General features: G+C 38.8%; 1 protein-coding gene across 2 annotated transcripts in view; it reads right to left on the bottom strand.

The window, feature by feature from the left end:
• Positions 1-1,965: 1,965 nt before the first annotated feature.
• LOC307136778 (glucocorticoid receptor-like) overlaps positions 1,966-17,828 on the bottom strand; it is a 107,523-nt gene continuing 91,660 nt past the window's right edge. For both annotated transcript variants that reach the window (XM_079834048.1, XM_079834049.1), the window contains 4 exons: positions 17,402-17,546; positions 14,513-14,643; positions 10,180-10,337; positions 1,966-6,094 (listed from right to left, as the gene is read on the bottom strand). In XM_079834048.1, coding sequence (XP_079690174.1) covers positions 5,942-6,094; positions 10,180-10,337; positions 14,513-14,643; positions 17,402-17,546 — 587 coding nt within the window. In that variant the 3' untranslated portion in view covers positions 1,966-5,941. The remainder of the gene's footprint in view (positions 6,095-10,179; positions 10,338-14,512; positions 14,644-17,401; positions 17,547-17,828) is intronic.

The raw sequence follows: 17,828 nt of genomic DNA, 5'->3' as shown, positions 1-17,828 counted from the left end.
ATCCAACTTGTTCTTGTCTTCCGTGTGTGCCTCCACGACGCATGCGCGAGAATATGACGCAGATCCGGCGTTCAGACACATGACCCATTTTAAGTGCCTTTTATGGGTCTTGGGAGTGTAAATGTACTGAATGCCAATGGAGGCCTGTCTGAAGCCTTTCTCAGCCATCAGCTTTCAACTAAAATATCTTCATTTGTGTTCCGAAGATGAACGGAGGTCTTACGGGTGTCGAACGACATGAGGGTGAGTAATTAATGACAGAATTTTCATTTTTGGGTGAACTAACCCTTTAAACAACATCACATGACCAAGAGTGCTGAATACCATCACGATTGAAAATGTGACACTCATTTCATGTTTCATAATTAACATTAAGTCACTTGCATTTTAGATGCAATATTGACTTTTTTTGTTCTGTTTCAGCAGCAAAAATAGTTCAAAGTAGCAACGCTCCTAGCTTAACTACATTTTTCAGTAGCTGAGTTACTTTTAAAACAGTGTAGCTTTTCCAGTAGCGAACTACTTTATCCAGCAAGTAGCGGTGTAGCGCGGCTAAAAGCTAGCTTACAATCCGTTTTGGGTTCTGATGAGAATGAGCCTGTAATGAACGGTGTGACGCTCAGCTCAATAATCCGCTCTATGCCAGCGCTGCACTCAAGAACCGCTCACCGGTACACTCGCAGAAAAACAGGTACAGTAGAGGTACAATTTTGTTCCTTGGGGAAGTTTAGACGCACACAGATATCAAGAATCAGCATATGAATCTCAACAATGGTGACATACTTAATGCTGCAATGCATGCTGGGAGCCATGCGTTTTATACTGTGGCGGCTTAGTAGGGTTGGAGCTAAACTCTGCAGGACATCAGCCCTCTAGGACCGAACTTGCCTACCCCTGACTTCGGTGACGGCCACTTGTACCTTAAAAGGTAAAATTTTGCTCTTTTTTTTTTTTTGAGAGTGTAAAACAACCGGTAAAACAACTATTTTCAGGCGCTGCGTAATATCATTGCGCCTTTTATATCACAACTTTTCATTTTCCGTTGGTCTTTGTACACGAAGTATACACATCACAACATGTAAATAGGAAGATGTTGGCGTTATTTTGTCACTTATTGAGCAGTAGGCTAGCTGGAGCCATTCACCTCCAGTCTTTGTGCTAAGCTAGGCTAGCGGTGGGTGTGTCAGACAGAGTTATGGCACACACAGAGATGAGAATGGTATGTATGACCTTTTCTAACTCTGGGGGATATGGTGAATAAGCTAAAGTCCTAAAATGTCGGCGTGTTCCTTTAACTTACATGCAGCTTGTTTCTTGTAAAGCTTCAGTTTCAGAGTAGCTTGCCAAACACTGCAAAGATCACAGCAGAACCATAACGCACCTCACAGCAACAGTGTTACTGAATGATTCATTGTTTGAATGAATCAGCTGAATCAAAGATTCAGTGACGTATTCATAAACGACTGCCTCATTCTTGAATGAATCAGCTGTTTGAACGAATCGACTCAATGACTCACTCATTCAGACAGCTACTGGCAGTTTAGTTTCAGGTTTAAACATTCTTTCCAACTTTTCTTATTTGTATATTCAAAAAATATTTAAAACAATCTCATAACGTTATTTAATGAGGTTGTGATTTTTCAGTGTAAATTATTTAATTTGATTGGTAACAGCCCTATAGTGTCTTATTCTAATTTAATTTATTGACCACTATAAGAATATCAAATAAAAGCTGAAGCACAGCCTATATTTAATAAGATTAAGGGAAAAATGCCCTTTGTAAAAGGTAAAAATATCACAAATATGCAGATTTAAATATGTCAAAGCTGATTGAACATGTGAGAATAACATTTTTTTACTCGGACAAGCGGGTGACAGATTTAATGTCGAGCCCCGGTGTCAACATTAAGATACAATGGGAACATTGATTTCACAGTATTACAAAAAAGACAATTCTCCTCTGAACAAATTTTATCCAACATTTAATCAAATATGTGTAAAGATCGACATTGACTACAGGAGAGGTGTAATACAGAAATCATACAAAACTATTTTTCAAACAAATAGACATTGTATATCCTTTACATTGGATTACTTTTACATATAACTGAAATGCAAACAAAATAAAAGACTTTAAATGAAAGCCATATACCTGTAAAATATGATTTGCCCTTAATCTTTAAAGATAGTATTTGCATGAATTTTTGTACAAAATATACTATGTCAAGCCAGTATTAGGGTAGTGCAAATTCTCAGGTTCTGATACATTACTTTTACACACAGCTTTATTTTATTTTTTATTTTTTTTTGACTAGTTAATTTTACAGCATTATGCATGAGACCAAAGCCTAAATCTTTATAAAAGAAATAGAAAAGGATAAAATAAAGAACTATAGTTGGGTAGTAAGTGCTACTGTAAAATGTAACTGCTTTAAATATTTCTTTTCTCTTTTTTTTTTCAAATCTGCGTTGCTTTGGTCACTCTGTTGCACTATACAAACTATACTCGCAACCCCCGACTTCTACCTTTAAGCTGTCATTCTTTAAAACAGTGATTACTCATATATTCCCTATAGATTTATAGAATTTACATTTACATATAACATAACACCTTTTTTCAAAAGTGCATCTGCAGTATACAGTCCTTGACAAAAAAAGATAGCGATACAACTTTCTGTATTAAAATTTCGTTGTAAAATGATGTGTATATCAAAGAGCATCTGTGTAATTATATCTCTGTTTTAGTCGCTTTTAAAAATGATCAATGATTACCAAACAAAAAAATATCAGCATTTTTCTCAATTTATACAACCTATGGTTTATGGCTCACAAACTCCCTTAGCAAGGCCTATTGTGAAACAATTAGAAAATGCGACATCTCACAAACCCAGCGAGGAATTTGTAAAAAAATAGTCTTGCAAAATACGCCAAAATATTTGATTGGGATTTTTTACTGCGCACATTTCAATTCCATGTCATATAAGAGTGAAGCTGTTGGAAATGAGTGTTAAACAGACGGTGGCTAACACGCACCGGATTCTGTTCCATACTGTGGTGACGACAATCGGCTGCATTGCTGCAAATTAACCTTTAACCCTCTGGTCACCATGAGAGCTTTAATACTGTGCATGGCCATAGTGGCAAAACGAACGGCTGAATCTTATCAAAATCACCAAATCCAATTTGTTTTTAAAATAACATTGTTAGCTCAATATTTAAATGCTCAATTGTCTTACACACTTAAACAATGGGAATTCCAGAAATGTGCGGGATAATATTTCACCCCAAAAATGTCCATTCGTCATCATTTACTCGCCTTTGTGTCGTTCCGACCCCGCGTGTTCAAAGAAGACGCTGTGAAGAATCCTCAAACACAGCACTTTTCACAGCATGATGATGAGTAAATAATGAACATTTCTCACTTTTGGTTAAATTATTATTTTACGCTGGTCATGAAGCGTAGCTGGTGCAGACATCCTAAAGCGCAGACATGAACGAGCAAACACATACACTCGAGCACCAGAAAATGTTCCTCTTGTTCTGATGTTGGGTCAAAACTTGCGGGCATCATATGGGTTACCAGATTTAGAATACGCAGAGAATATTCCAAAAAACATTTCAATCAAAATGGTTTCCAAGGGACAGAAAACAAAATGCATGAACATAATAATCCGAGGTGCGCTTCAAGCACGCACCAACATTCACAGAAAGACATGAACACACACCGCTGTCGACAGGAGGGGAATGCTGGGATATGACAATCTGAATATGTGACAAAATAACCCTGAATTCATCCATCGATTCCAGGACTTACCAAGTGTAAATGGTCATTTATTTGACATAAACCTGAGCTAATAATTAACATAAAATCTCAAATAAATCAATAATTAATTGTCAATATAATATGTTTAAATTTCAGTTAAATAAAAAGTTCACCCAGAGAAAAAGAAAATTCTATTTTTTAACAGTGTTTTTTTGTATCGTTCAGCTACTAAAATAATCATTTTCATAATACATCATTCAGTTTTATAATTTTTTATTTAGTTGTAGTATTTGGAACAAAATAAGTTGTGTTTTTAATATATTCTTTTATTTTAAATAACAAAAAAGGCCCTATTTGAATGATCTGAGCACATGGTCTGAAGCACATGGCGGAAGTGCACTTAGGGTGTGTCTGAATCCACTTTTGCTAGTTTAACGACTGAAAAACCGGTTGGTGCTCCAGGTTGTCCCTGGTCTCTTAATGAGTCATGGGTGTGTTTTGGGCGTAACGTGCAATAAACCAATCCGAGTCTCATCTCCCATTCCCTTTAAAAGCCAGCTGCTCTCATGCCATGGTAGATTCGATATTTACATGGTGGAATTTGCGAGCGGAAAGACTGAACGCTTCTCCAGAGAGGAATCCATTTATTTTTAATATTTAAAAATGTTTGTGTGCTTCTGCGCATCCCTGTGTGTGTGCGTTGTGCACCCGCCTATAGGCGCATCTTCCAAACGCGCCCTTTAAAAAACACAAAAAAATACTACAAGGTTTTCAGTTCCTCCAAATAGCAACACGCCAACAATGCGCCTGAACACACCTGGTGTTCAGACCAGCCCATGGGTGAGCCGATGGGCGCGAGTTCATTTGCTATTTAAACAACGTGGCGCTGGACGTGAAAATGATAAATGCGTCAGGATGAAACTAGCAAAAAACACTTGCGTCGCATTGCTCCGGGTGTATGATAGGGCCCTAGATGTTCCCAAACAGCAACATAGCGTCGGCCAGATCCGGGCCACATCTGGTACATGTGGATTCCACTCGTACCGTATGTGGGCCGACCCTGTCTGGGTCTCACCCTCATGTTATTCCTCCATGAATTGCTTATTCCTGTGGAACACAGATAAACTTTTGGTCTTTTTTCTTTTCTTTTCAAAATAATGGAAGAGACCGAGGACTGATTCAAATTCGTGAATGAATGAATTCGTGTTCTCAACAGCTCATCGAAGTGGTACATTTTCAGTGAATAAAGACTTAAATTAAAGTCTGCTCATCCCGCCATGCTGTCGTATGAATTCAGCAAACATGAGCCACTTTAACAACACTTTTATGGTGCTTTTGTGTATTTTTTGAAGCTTGAAAGCTCCAGCCATTATCCATTGCAGCTAAATTGAAAACTGCGGCCAGGAAATTGTTCAGAATTTCTCCTTTTTTGTTCCACGGAGCAAAGAAAAGCATACAAGTTTGGAACAACATGAGGGCGAATAAACGATGGAAGATTTTTTCATTCTTGGGTGAACTATTTTAAAAACAAAGAAACAACTTAGTATTTGCTGCCAGTCACAGAACAGATCTCAATTCGAGTTGAGTTATCATATGCATTTCCATACGGTGCTGAAACTTTGATGAGATTTCAAAAAAAAAAAAAAAAAAAAAAGAAGCACAACAGGGTGTGGTTTCATGGGCTGCTTCAATGTTTTGAGCACCTCAGGGGACCGTTAAGCTGCCACCTCCAGAGAACCATCGCGGCAGGTTTAGACAAGAGCAGAAACAGACATGACGATTGTGAGTTGCCGACAGAAATTGTGTATGCCAAGTCATTGCGTTAGCCTGAGAAATGTCTGAAATTGATTCGCAAAGCGCAAAAAAGGCACATTTCCCTTTTTTTGATATACCTTTGTAAACATTTCAGCAGTGTACATGCAAAAAAAGAGAAAATATCACTAAAATATGTCTTTCTGAAAGTCATATTCCGTCTGCTCCAAGTACACGACTCTGCGTCGTCCTTTGTCCTGCTCCACAAACATTGGTGAAGCGCGAACTTCGCCTCTTTCCTCTGAGAATCAAGCAGAAACAATTGTATCTCTCGATTCTTTCAGGATGTTTGGGGGCAAGCGGGCAGGTCGGACTAGCGCTGGTAAGGGAAAGGTGGCGTTAAGGCATTGTTATGATCTAAGGCAGTCATTTCTGATGGAACAGAAGAGGCTTGACACTCCCGTCTTTAAATTTTGGTAGCTGATGGCTGATGATCTCGGCCAACATCTCAGGAAACTCCACGCTCAGAGATTTATTCACAAACATGTAGAAACAGAAGCTGAGAAGCCCCTCCACCATCTGTGGACAAAAGTAGCATTTCAATAGAGCTTTTACACACATGGCATCAACAATGCAACCCCTGGACAGCACATGCACAGACTCACGAATGTCAAAGAGACGTGCGTGTTATAGCACTGATGGCAAGGAAATCACCTTATACTTGAGCGGCACATATGAGGTGTTATGATAAATTGTGGCATTTTATATTCTATTGTTTTTTTATGAGTTTAATAAAGAACTCGTCTTCTGTCCAAACATACCATCATCTGTAAAGATTGATCGACTTTTACATACGCCAGGTTATTGTGACGCATTGCCACATACAGAGACGAGCGAAAAGTTTGAATTTGCATGGTGGTAACTCAACGTTTTTTTTTTACCACTTCGTTATTTTGGCTCGGAATTTCGTTTTTTGGAAATATAAACTGAATTTAGAAATGCTTTTGAAATGAAAAACTTTGTGTTTAATAAACAAAATATATTTTTGAAATGAAGACAGCGTTTGGAGTGGAGTGCAAAATAATCTGTTCCCTGAGTCCACGGCCTTTGCTGCTATCGTGAGTGTACACAAATACAAGTAGACAGTTTATAGTTTATAATTATGTCTTGCACTTGTATGTATGGCTAAAAATGACAGAGTATTTTAAGTTTCCGCTGGAATAAGGAAAAAATTCATCAAAAGGCGACAACGACTTCGTCGGAAAGAGGGTTAAAGAAAACGTAGCCTATTTAGTTTCATATAGTTAGGCTATGTCTAAATATTATAATCTTTTAATTTCATATGTTGATAATGAAAAGTGAGCAGCATGAGTAAGGCACATAATCAGATGCGCATATGTCTGGAGACATGGATTTTGAGCACAATTGAATTGTGTTTTCTAGAAAGTCTTTCTTTAAAATTGATTTCGTTTGGTATAAATTGTATTTTAATTTTGATCAATGTTTAATCAACTATTTGGCTGTAGGCTATATTTAATAAATAAGAAGCAAACCAAGATCGTCGGGAATGGATTGACCTAGTCTTTGAGCAAGGCTGAAACTATAGCGTCTTTCTGTTTTAATACATTTCTTGAATATATGTCATAATTACATTAGGCCTATAGATAGTTATGATATTTGTGGTTGCACCGGGGTCCGTCATTATAAAGTTACGCCACTTTCCTTATTAGGAGAAAATATATGTCGTTTTAACGACATAAGATCTCGTACATACTTGAGTGGAAAAAAAATTATATGTAGGCCCTATGAGAGAGCAATGCGTGACCGTACCAGGCGACCTGTAAATGCGAAAAAACTGTTTCCATTGCAGTTTTGCGAAATTTTCCTTTTTCGAATTGCCTGAAAAACCACCTCATGCGAGCGTAAAAACTTTTTTGCGATATATGGGAGTTTTTGCGAAATTGACGCGTTTCCATTGTGCGTATTTTCAATTCGCAATTTCATTTTGCACAATTTGAAGGGTAATGGAAACGCGGCTATTGATAATTAAGTATTAAATCAGCATATTAGAATGATTTCTGAAGGATCATGTGACACTGAGATAACACATGCAAAACAATCGCTGCAATAGAAATATATTTATTTTACATATTAACTAAATTAGAAGTAATTAATTGGAAATTATATGAATATGGAAAAAAATGCACAAAAAAACTAACATGTCCTGCTTATGAAACAAACATTTTATATTTGTGCTTTTATATGATACAGTTTATATAAATTTCCAGACATTTCCAAATCCCATAAATTCCCCAGATTAAGTTCCCATGGAAAGTTTTCCAACCCTAGGTGCAACCAACATAACATTAAACATTAAAGTGCCCCATTATGGTTTTTCGAATCAAGCCGTGTGTAATATCGCTGTTTATGAATGTAAACGTTCTGCAAAGTTGTAAAGTAGAAAGTGCACGCTAAAGTCTCCAAAAAGAATCGACTCTGAACCACCTAGGTGAGTCGTTTGTCTTTCGAATCCCAGTGTGTGATGGTTCTACGTCACTAGAAACGACATTCACATAATGTCCGCATATGTTGTACGCTGTCCGCCCTCAAACTGCTTCTCAAATCTCAGAGTTCAATACGTGATTCCCAAATCGCTTGCTCTTGAAAGATGGGTCAGTACCAGTTTATTTGGACCAGCTGCTCCTCAGAATCACAATCTGTAAGTATGGATAATTATTGATGTATATTTTCTACCGGGTGTTTAAAATACATAGTTTTGTGTTTTATATGGTGTAGGTCTCCAGCTAACTCACGTTATAGTCTTACTGAAATACTTCTGCTCATCAGCTGTGAGCCGCTATTACCTAAAACTGTGTCTATTAATGTCTGTCGTTCTCACTACTTTGAGTAAAGATAAAGGATGGAGAAAGATTTGTTTTACAAATGTTTGTGTTACATCAGTCATTCACGTAATTGATACAGCTCCCGGATGTGCAGCGCAATAAATTAGACATATAACACATTCATGGGTTTGTTGATGGACATGCTCTAGTTAATGCTGATGGGAAGGAATTACAGCTGCAACGTCTCATAATGTACCTCAAAGTAAAATCGACGTCATCGTTATTGTCTTAATGGGCGTTTAGCTTCTGACAGGCGCTGTACGCAGTAGACCAATCCATCGAGTCGTTTGAGAAGCGTTGAAAAATGTGGTGATGTGCAATGTATATTATGAGAAAATGTAACAGTTTTTTTACCTTTAATTCATGTAAACTTGTGGTAGGAGACCTCCAAAACTAAATTAGGAAACTTTAAAATAGCATAATAGGGGCACTTTAAATGATATGATAGGGAGGACCACTGCAGACCCTCATGACTGTCAAAATTTCAGATAAAGTACATTTTAGATGTGATTTGTATTCATGTTTTGGTTTGTTTTCAGGTAGTAAAATGTCATGTGGTACAACCTCCAAAAACCATAATATTTATACATATGTGTAAAAAATACTTTTCACAATAATGACTACGGTGTAGACATTTGCAAGTAGTGCTTGAAACGATATATCACCAAGGCTGATATAGTGGACGATATCTGGCATTTTGTAATTTTTTGACCATCCCGCGATTATCAGACGACAATTTTTTCTGTTTGGTTGAGTGTCGTAACTTCCGGGACTTTTATTTTGATAACGCTGAGAACCCAGCGCCCATTCTCCATCTTCTTTAGTTTAATGTCTTTGGCTGAATCTGAAATCGCCCCCTAAAGCCTCATTCACTATTCCCTACTTTTTTAGTCCACTAATATAGTTCACTTGAAGGAGTGAATGAAAACAAGTGAGCGAATTCGGACAGCAGTTGTGTGTACAACGGCTGTACACTCGTTATTGCGGTGAATGTGAGATTGAATAAGTGCACTCAATAACGTCCACTATGGTTTTGGACACCACTACAAATGGCTGTCCCCTCAAATAGTGGGTATAGGGGGCGATTTCGGATTCAGCCTTTGTTTACCAGCTCTGTCTAATAATAAAAAGGCAAACACTATAATACATTTTTATGTACTTTTGGAATTCAGTTACCCCGGAGGCGCATTGCTCGTCGGTTGAGTCATGTAAGGTGGTGTTCAAAGTTCAAATAATCACAGCACCATTGTTTCGTTCCTGAATGAATCAGCGTTTTTGAATGAAATGATTGATTGACTTGCTAATAAAGACAGTAAAATAAGCCATTATAAAATGAACAGTCATGCAAAGAAAAAAAAATACCGCCTGAATCTTAATCAATACCGTGATAGAGATTTTTGGTCATACCACCCAGCACTAGTAGCTTCCTGCAAAGCTCAGCTCCAACCCTAATCAAACACATCTGAACCGGCTAATTAGGATTTTCAGGAACATTTGATAATTGCAGACAGGTGTGTTGGGGCAGCGCTGGAACTCAACTCTGCAGAAAGGAATAGGAACAGGATTGGGCACTCCTGCTTTAATGCAGTATGTGCAATAGCTATGTAGGCCAAATTTTTGCAATGTGCTGACCACACGTTCCGTACTTGCATAAAGTGTTTCTGGCCTAGCATGTTTTTCTCTCTTGTATGCGCAATACTAATATCAGTGCCAATAGCGTCTCTTGTTTGTGTTTGCTGATTGTAAGAGATGCCCGCTTACCTCCTGCATGGAGTCCAATAGCTTAGTGAGCTGGTAGAACCTCTGCCAGTTCTGGCTGGAGTTCTCCTCTCGTTTAACAATAGCTTTTCCCAGCTCCTTGATGTATGACATGCGGATTTCATCAAACACAGCTTGGCTTTTAAGGCCATCCTTTGGTACTGTGAAAACAGATGGGGTCAGGATGAGACATTAACATCACATTATTGTCTTTTAATCAAGAAAATATTCCAAGGAGTAGCAACGTCTGTATGTCATTAAAGAGTAAACAAATGCCATATGCAAATACTAAAAGTGCAGTCACACTCTGACAGAGCATTTCACAAATAGGAACATATTAACTTGATGTCAGAATTGCCCTAATTACAAGTTACGGACTAAAAATCTGCACATCAAATATCATCTTTTATGAAAGTTTGGATTTGACAGTTGTAACATACTGGAGGTGAAAAGTTTTGAACAGGATGAAGATCCTGTTTAAAGATCATCTTTTTTTAGTTAATTTAGTACTGCCTTTCAGAAGCTACATATTTCCCAGAAGACAAAATAAGCATAATTTACCCTGATCTTCAAATTCATAATGTTTTCAACCCCAGGCTCTTAATGCATCGTGGCATCAGTGATTTGAGTCCCTCGCTTGTCCTCAGTGTGAAAAGATAAATCTCAAAATCATACAGTCACTGCTGGAAAGGGTTCAAATATGCAAAAGATGCTGGAAAACTGAAGAATTCGCGGGACCTGGAGGATTTTTTCTAAAGAACAGTGCTCAGTTTAACTGCTCAGGACAAACAAGGGACTCAAGAACAACCATCACAAAACAAAAGAACAGCCGTGGATCATCCAGGTAACGACACACAGTATTAAGAATCAAGGGTGTGTAAACTTCTTAACACGGTCATTTTTATAAATTCAACTTTAATAACTTTTACTTTTTATGTAAAATATCTTATTCGGGACAATACTAAATAAAAAAAACAAAACACATTTTGTATGATCCCTCTTATTTTGTTAAAATAATTAACATTTTGCAGATTCTGCAAGGGGTGTGTAAACTTTTGAGCAAGACTGTTTATACACATTATATAACCAAAAGTATTGGGACACTCCTCCAAATCATTGAATTCAGGTGTTCCAATCACTTCCATGGCCATAGGTGCATACAATCAATTTGTGAAACAAATTGCAAACATTTGTGAAAGAATGGGTCGCTCTCAGGAGCTCAGTGAACTCAAGCGTGGTACTCTGATAGGTTGCCACCTGTGCAATAAGTCCATTCGTGAAACTACTAAATTTTCCCTCACTACTAAATACTTCAGTCAACTATTAGTGATATTATAACAAAGTGGAAGCAATTGGGAACAACAACAACTCAGTCACGAAGTGGTTGGCCACGTAAAAATCACAGAGCTGAGTCAGCGCATGCTGAGGCACACAGTGCGCAGAAGTCGGCAACTTTCTGCGGAGTCAATAGAAACAGACCTCCAAACTTCGTGGGGCCTTCAGATTAGCTCAAGAACTGTGTAGAGCTTCATGGAATGGCCGAGCAGCTCATCCAGGCCTTACATCACCAAGTGTAATGCAAAGAGTCGGAGTCAGTGGGGTAAAGCACGCCGCCACTGGACTCTAGAGCAGTGGACATGTGTTCTCTGGAGTGACCAATCACGCTTCTCTGTCTGGCAATCTGAGGGACGAGTCTGGGTTTGCCGGTTGCCAGGAGAACGGTACTTGCCTGACTGCATTGAGCCAAGTGTAAAGTTTGGTGGAGGGGGGATTATGGTGTGGGGGTTTGTTTTAAGGGGTTGGGCTTGGCCCCTTAGTTCCAGTGAAAGGAACTCTTAATATTTCAGCATACCAAGACATTTTGGACAATTTCATGCTCCCAACTTTGTGGGAACAGTTTGGGGACGGCCCCTTCCTGTTCCAACATGACCGCGCACCAGTGCACAAAGCAAGGTCCATAAAGACATGGATGAGTGAGTTTGGTGAGGAGGAACTTGACGGGCCTACACAGAGTCCTGACCTAAACCCCTATAGAACAGCTTTGGGATGAATTAGAGCAGAGACGGCAAGCCAGACTTTCCCGTCCAACATCAGTGCCTGACCTCACAAATGCGCTTCTAAAAGAATGGTCAAAAATCTCCCAAAAAACAACCCTAAACCTTGTGGAAAGCCTTCCCAGAAGAGTTTAAACTGTTATAGCTGCAAAGGGTGGGCCAACTCCATATTAAACCCTTTGGATTAAGAATGGGATGTCTATTAAAGTTTTTGTGCATGTAAAGGCAGGCATCCCAAAACCTTTGGCAATATAGTGTATATACATACAGTTTATACTGTAAATATCTTTGTGTATACTGTAAAGAGACTACACCATATGTGAGAGGCATGAGGCACTGTGTTGGCCCACCACTCTTGCAACGGTGCAGCCGGTTCACATACAGCTCAAAGGAAAGTATGCAAAACTGAAGTAAATATGAATGTGTTTCATGTAATGGCTGTCGTCCCTGAGGCATTCAGATCCATGGCGTATCAGCCAGGGATTTGAGGCCCGGGGATGCTGGATTCCAGCCCAGGCAAACACAAATGAGCCTATGCAAAACACAGAAAAGGTTGATAGTCTTGGTGGAATTATATCCTGATCTCTTATCAGATGAGACACCTGGATTTCAAAAGAGAGATCTGATGCACAAACGGTGTGGCTCATTGGAAAGTACGGCGGTTTGTTGGGATATTTACTGAATTGTGTGCAGTATAACCTATTGCCAACTAAGTTTATTGAAAGTAAAATAGGATGTAAGCATTCCTTCAACATTGTTCTCATATAACCTCTCTATGTGCATGTTCAATTCAGCAATTGGTGTCCAGTTATCATCTGGGTTATTTAGCATATTTAAAGTACAGTACAAGCTAGGCTCAATTGACTGCATTTGTGGCATAAAGCTGTGCCAAAATATATTTCCTTCCCTCCTTTTCTTTGGAAAAAAAAATCCAGCCACTTACAATACTCAGTTAAGCACACAAATGAGCTCGCTATCGCTACTTGACTTCTGAACTCTCACAAATACTTTGATCATAACTAACACAATGCAAGCACGATGTAAAAATAAGATATTCATTGATCAGTGTAGACAGCGTCATTGATATATAACCAGAGTTTTGGCGAGTAAGAGTTTTAGAAAGGGTGGGGTAAAGGGAGCTTTCTTTTTACCAAAGAATCCACAGTGAATTGTCCCGAACATTAGGATCCTTGGGAAGGTAATGTTATGTTTAGCCTAGGGATCTTGTCAATATAAGGTGCAAATGGGTGGCTCAAAAATACGATGATGAAAAAGCAGGCTTCGATCTGTGTCTGTGTAGGCCATTGGTCAGAAACCTATGGCTCATGAACCACACCTGGCTCTTTGACAAAAATCATGCGGCTTGTCAGGTCTCTCACCCTTTGACAAATGATCAATACAAAAATTAGACACATCAACAGATATCAGCTTTGTGCAGAAAAACCAGCAAATTACAATTCCTTTGTTGTACAGTCTACCGAAGTTCATGAAAAGTTTAGAATAATAATATATTTCAAGTTGCACGGGCCAAAGTGCCGTTCACTGTGTTCGCGAGTGTCACAACAGCAATCCTAGAGCTCCTACACTCCGATTCAAGCAGCTACAAAGCTTGATTGTGGTGATGGCGAAAACAATTTTCAAAAGTGACTTGACTGAAACGTATCCTGTTATTGCTCTGCCGTGCCAAGAGACATTTTCAAACCTTTCACCGGGTACTTTCACTTTTGCCGCAGAGGCCTTTTATGTCCTATAATGTCGTATTTATGTCCGTATGATAATATGCGCAGCTTTCAGATAATGATACTGTTTAAATACTGTTTTAAAGTAAAGAGCGGGATGTGCTTAAAGGAAATATCAAAGGGTTAGTGTACCCAAAAATGAAAATTCTGAAAATGGAAACATAGCTACTGCAAAAATGGTTAAGCAAAGTATCCACAGGTGTAGTTCTTCACATTAATTATAAACATGTTCCACCATTGTCTGATAAAGTGTCCAAAAACATAAATGATTTGTTTTAGTGCTGTCAAAAGTACCAACTTCGGTACTGAAATTTAAAAAAATGAGACGATAGCAGCATTTCCCTCAAGCATTTTGACAACACTATATTGTTTTATCATTTGAAACCACAAAATTGTGAAATTTGTGCGGTCTTTAAAATAAATACAACTTGACATGCATGTATTTTTCAGTATGAATTAGGTGTCAAAATACTTTTGAGGTCACTGTAAGTCCACATAGTGTATGCAATAAGTTATGAATTCTGATGACTGCTGGTACAGTACCTGTGCTAAGGAGGAGAAGCACTTTCATGCAGAGATACTCGTCGTAGGACACCTGCAGCCGGACCAGCTCACTGGCAATCTTCAGCATCTGGTTACACTGGTCATTCATGTAGGGCAGTTTCATCCTCTCCCTTTAACAGACACACATATTTATATTCTACAAGCATTTCACTGCACCAAAAAGAGAGAGAGAGAGTGAGAGAGAGAGAAAGACAAAGCCAAACATCATGACAAACAAAAAAAAATAGTTCAATCGTGACGACTTGAAATAGTTTTAGCATGATAATGAATATGGCAGTGTTCATGTATTTGGTCTTGGCAGACTAGATATTCTACACTGCTGCGGCAGAGCAAGTATAGACTTGGTACTGCTAATACAGTGCATCCAGAAAGTGTTCACAGCGCTTTACAACCTTATTTCAAAATGGATTCAATTCATTATTTTCCTCAAAATTCTACAAACAATACCCCATAATGACAACGTGAAAGAAGTTTGTTTGAAATCTTTGCAAATGTATTAAAAAAAACAAAAACAATCACATGTACATAAGTATTCACAGCTTTTGCCATGACACTCAAAATTGAGCTCAGGTGCTCCTGATTCCACTGATCATCCTTGAGATGTTTCTACAACTTGATTGGAGTCCACCTGTGGTAAATTCAGTTGATTGGACATGATTTGGAAAGGCACACACTTGTCTTTCTAAGGTCCCACAGTTACAGTGCATGTCAGAACACAAACCAAGCCATGAAGTCCAAGGAATTGTCTGTAGACCTCCGAGACAGGATTGTATCGAGGCACAGATCTGGGGAAGGGTACCGAAAAAATTCTGCAGCATTGAAGGTTCCAATGACCACAGTGGCGTCCATCATCTGTAAATGGAAGAAGATTACTTCCTAGAGCTGGCCGCCCGGCCAAACTGAGCGATCGGGGAGAAGGGCGTATGTCAGGGAGGTGACCAAGAACCCGATGGTCACTCTGACAGAGCTCCAGTGTTTCTCTGTGGAAAGAGGAGAACCTTCCAGAAGAACAACCATCTCTGCAGCACTCCACCAATCAGGCCTGTATGGTAGAGTGGCCAGACGGAAGCCACTCCTCAGTAAAAGGCACATGACAGCCCACCTGGGGTTTCCAAAAACCACCTGAAGGACTCTCAGACCATGAGAAACTAAATCATCTGGTCTGGTGAAAAAAAGATTGAACTCTTTGGCCTGAATGGCAAGTGTCATGTCTGGAGGAAACCAGGCACCGCTCATCACCTGGCGAGTACCATCCCTACAGTGAAGTACAGTGGTGGCAGCATCATGCTGTGGGGGTGTTGTTCAGTGGCAGGAACTGGGAGAATAGTCAGGACCGAGGGAAAGATGAATGCAGCAATGTACAGATACATCCTTGATGAAAACCTGCTCCAGAGCGCTCTGGACTTCAGACTGGGGTGAAGGTTCATCTTCCAACAGGACAAATGACCCTAAGCACACAGCCAAGATAACAAAGGAGTGGCTACGGGACAACTCTGTGAATGTTGTTGAGTGGCCCAGCCAGAGCCCAGACTTGAAACCGATTGAACATCTCTGGAGAGATCGGAAAATGGCTGTCCACCGAGGCTCCTCATCCAACCTGATGGAGCTTGAGAGGTCCTGCCAGGAAGAATGGGAGAAACTGCCCACAAATAGATGTTCCAAGCTTGTAGCATCATACTCAAAAAGACTTGAGGCTGTAATTGGTGCCAAAGGTGCTTCAACAAAGTATTGAGCAAAGGTTGTGAATACTCATGTACATAAATTTGCAAAGATTTCAAACAAACTTCTTTCACAATGGGGTATTGTTAGTAGAATTTACTCCATTTTGGAATAAGGCTGTAACATAACAAAATGTGGAAAAGTGTTGTGAATACTTTCCGGATGCACTATATCACTATTTTCACCTGGTGTAAATAGCATTTATTGCTATTCGCAATTATAGTGCAAATAGCTGCTGCCTATAAATCTGCAATTTCCAAACTGACAAATACCCAGAAGCTGTCATTAGCACATAGCATTGCATGCAATACATAATACTGAATAATATAAATGTGTAATTAATTAAATGCATTCTGTACTTTGTTTGGTATTCTTAAGACATTTACAAAAGCAACAAATCTGAATTGCTTTTACATTATGCCATATATAGTAATATTGTTTACCTATTTTAAAAATGTTACTATTTTTGGTTTGGTTCACTACCCAAAATCCCTCAAAATATCTGAATATTGGAGTGCTAAGGTGTTTTCTAATATTAAATAATTTATGTTCCTTGTTCCTTATTATTATTCTTATTAATGTATGCCTTCGATTACTAATGTGTTTTAGTAAAAAAGGTGGCAGTTAAATATATTGCATTATGCTTTTGTTGCTGTACTTTCTGATCAACCCTAAACAAAAATTAATCGAGATTTTCATAGAGACATCAATTCAATAAAGCTCCTAGGCTGCTACAATAAACTTTTGTGAAGTTCCTTGGATTGAATTTTCACACACCATGTTCCTTGGTCCTATTAAATGTAATTTTTGGCCCTCTACAACCAGAGCTGACATCTAAAAAAAAAGCTTGCTTTCCTCATTATTCTGATATCAAAAGGCCTACATTTCCATTAAGAATAACCCAAAGGAAACACTTAGATTGAAATACAGCACACAGAGCACACATCACGCTTACGAGGTCTAGGGTTTTTCATCATTAAACAAAAGTCTATTGAAAAAGAAAAAAAGAAAAGTCTGATAACCGATGGAGAAAGATATTTGACTTATGGTGCCTGGAAGTTTTAAAACGGTGACTCAATCTGTGTTGAAATCCACATAACCTGTCATTTAAAGCCAAAACATTCCAATTGTGTGTAGTAAAGGGCTCACTCATTGATGACGAGGTCTGGAGCGAAACACAGCATGCCTCCATCACACTGCTGGTAGGATCTCCAGCCCAAGCCGAAGGACATGAGGAAGAGCCAGGAGCACTGCAGCAGCGTCATCTGGTCATCCAAGTGCAGGTTTCTGAAGCCTTAATATGACAGGGACATTAACTATATGTATAAATATACACTGTTAAAAACACCACAGCCAACTCAAGAGTCCGACACAAGCAAAACATGATATAAAGAACATTCTTTGCTGAACCAAAGAGCATTGAAGGACTTCAAAATGTAAAATGGTTTGAATTACAGTTTGTTTTTGAGAGTTTGTTTCATCCAGTAAATTATTATATGATTGCTTTTGCTTCAGATCTCTCTGACGCAACATCATAATGACATCTCTCTGTTCTGATTTTGACTTGATTTTGATG

Source organism: Gobio gobio (assembly GCF_949357685.1).
Source record: "Gobio gobio genome assembly, chromosome: 14".
Taxonomy (NCBI): Eukaryota; Metazoa; Chordata; class Actinopteri; order Cypriniformes; family Gobionidae; genus Gobio; species Gobio gobio.
The sequence above is the reverse complement of the archived record's forward strand: the minus strand, read 5'-3'. Positions and strand labels throughout refer to the sequence as shown.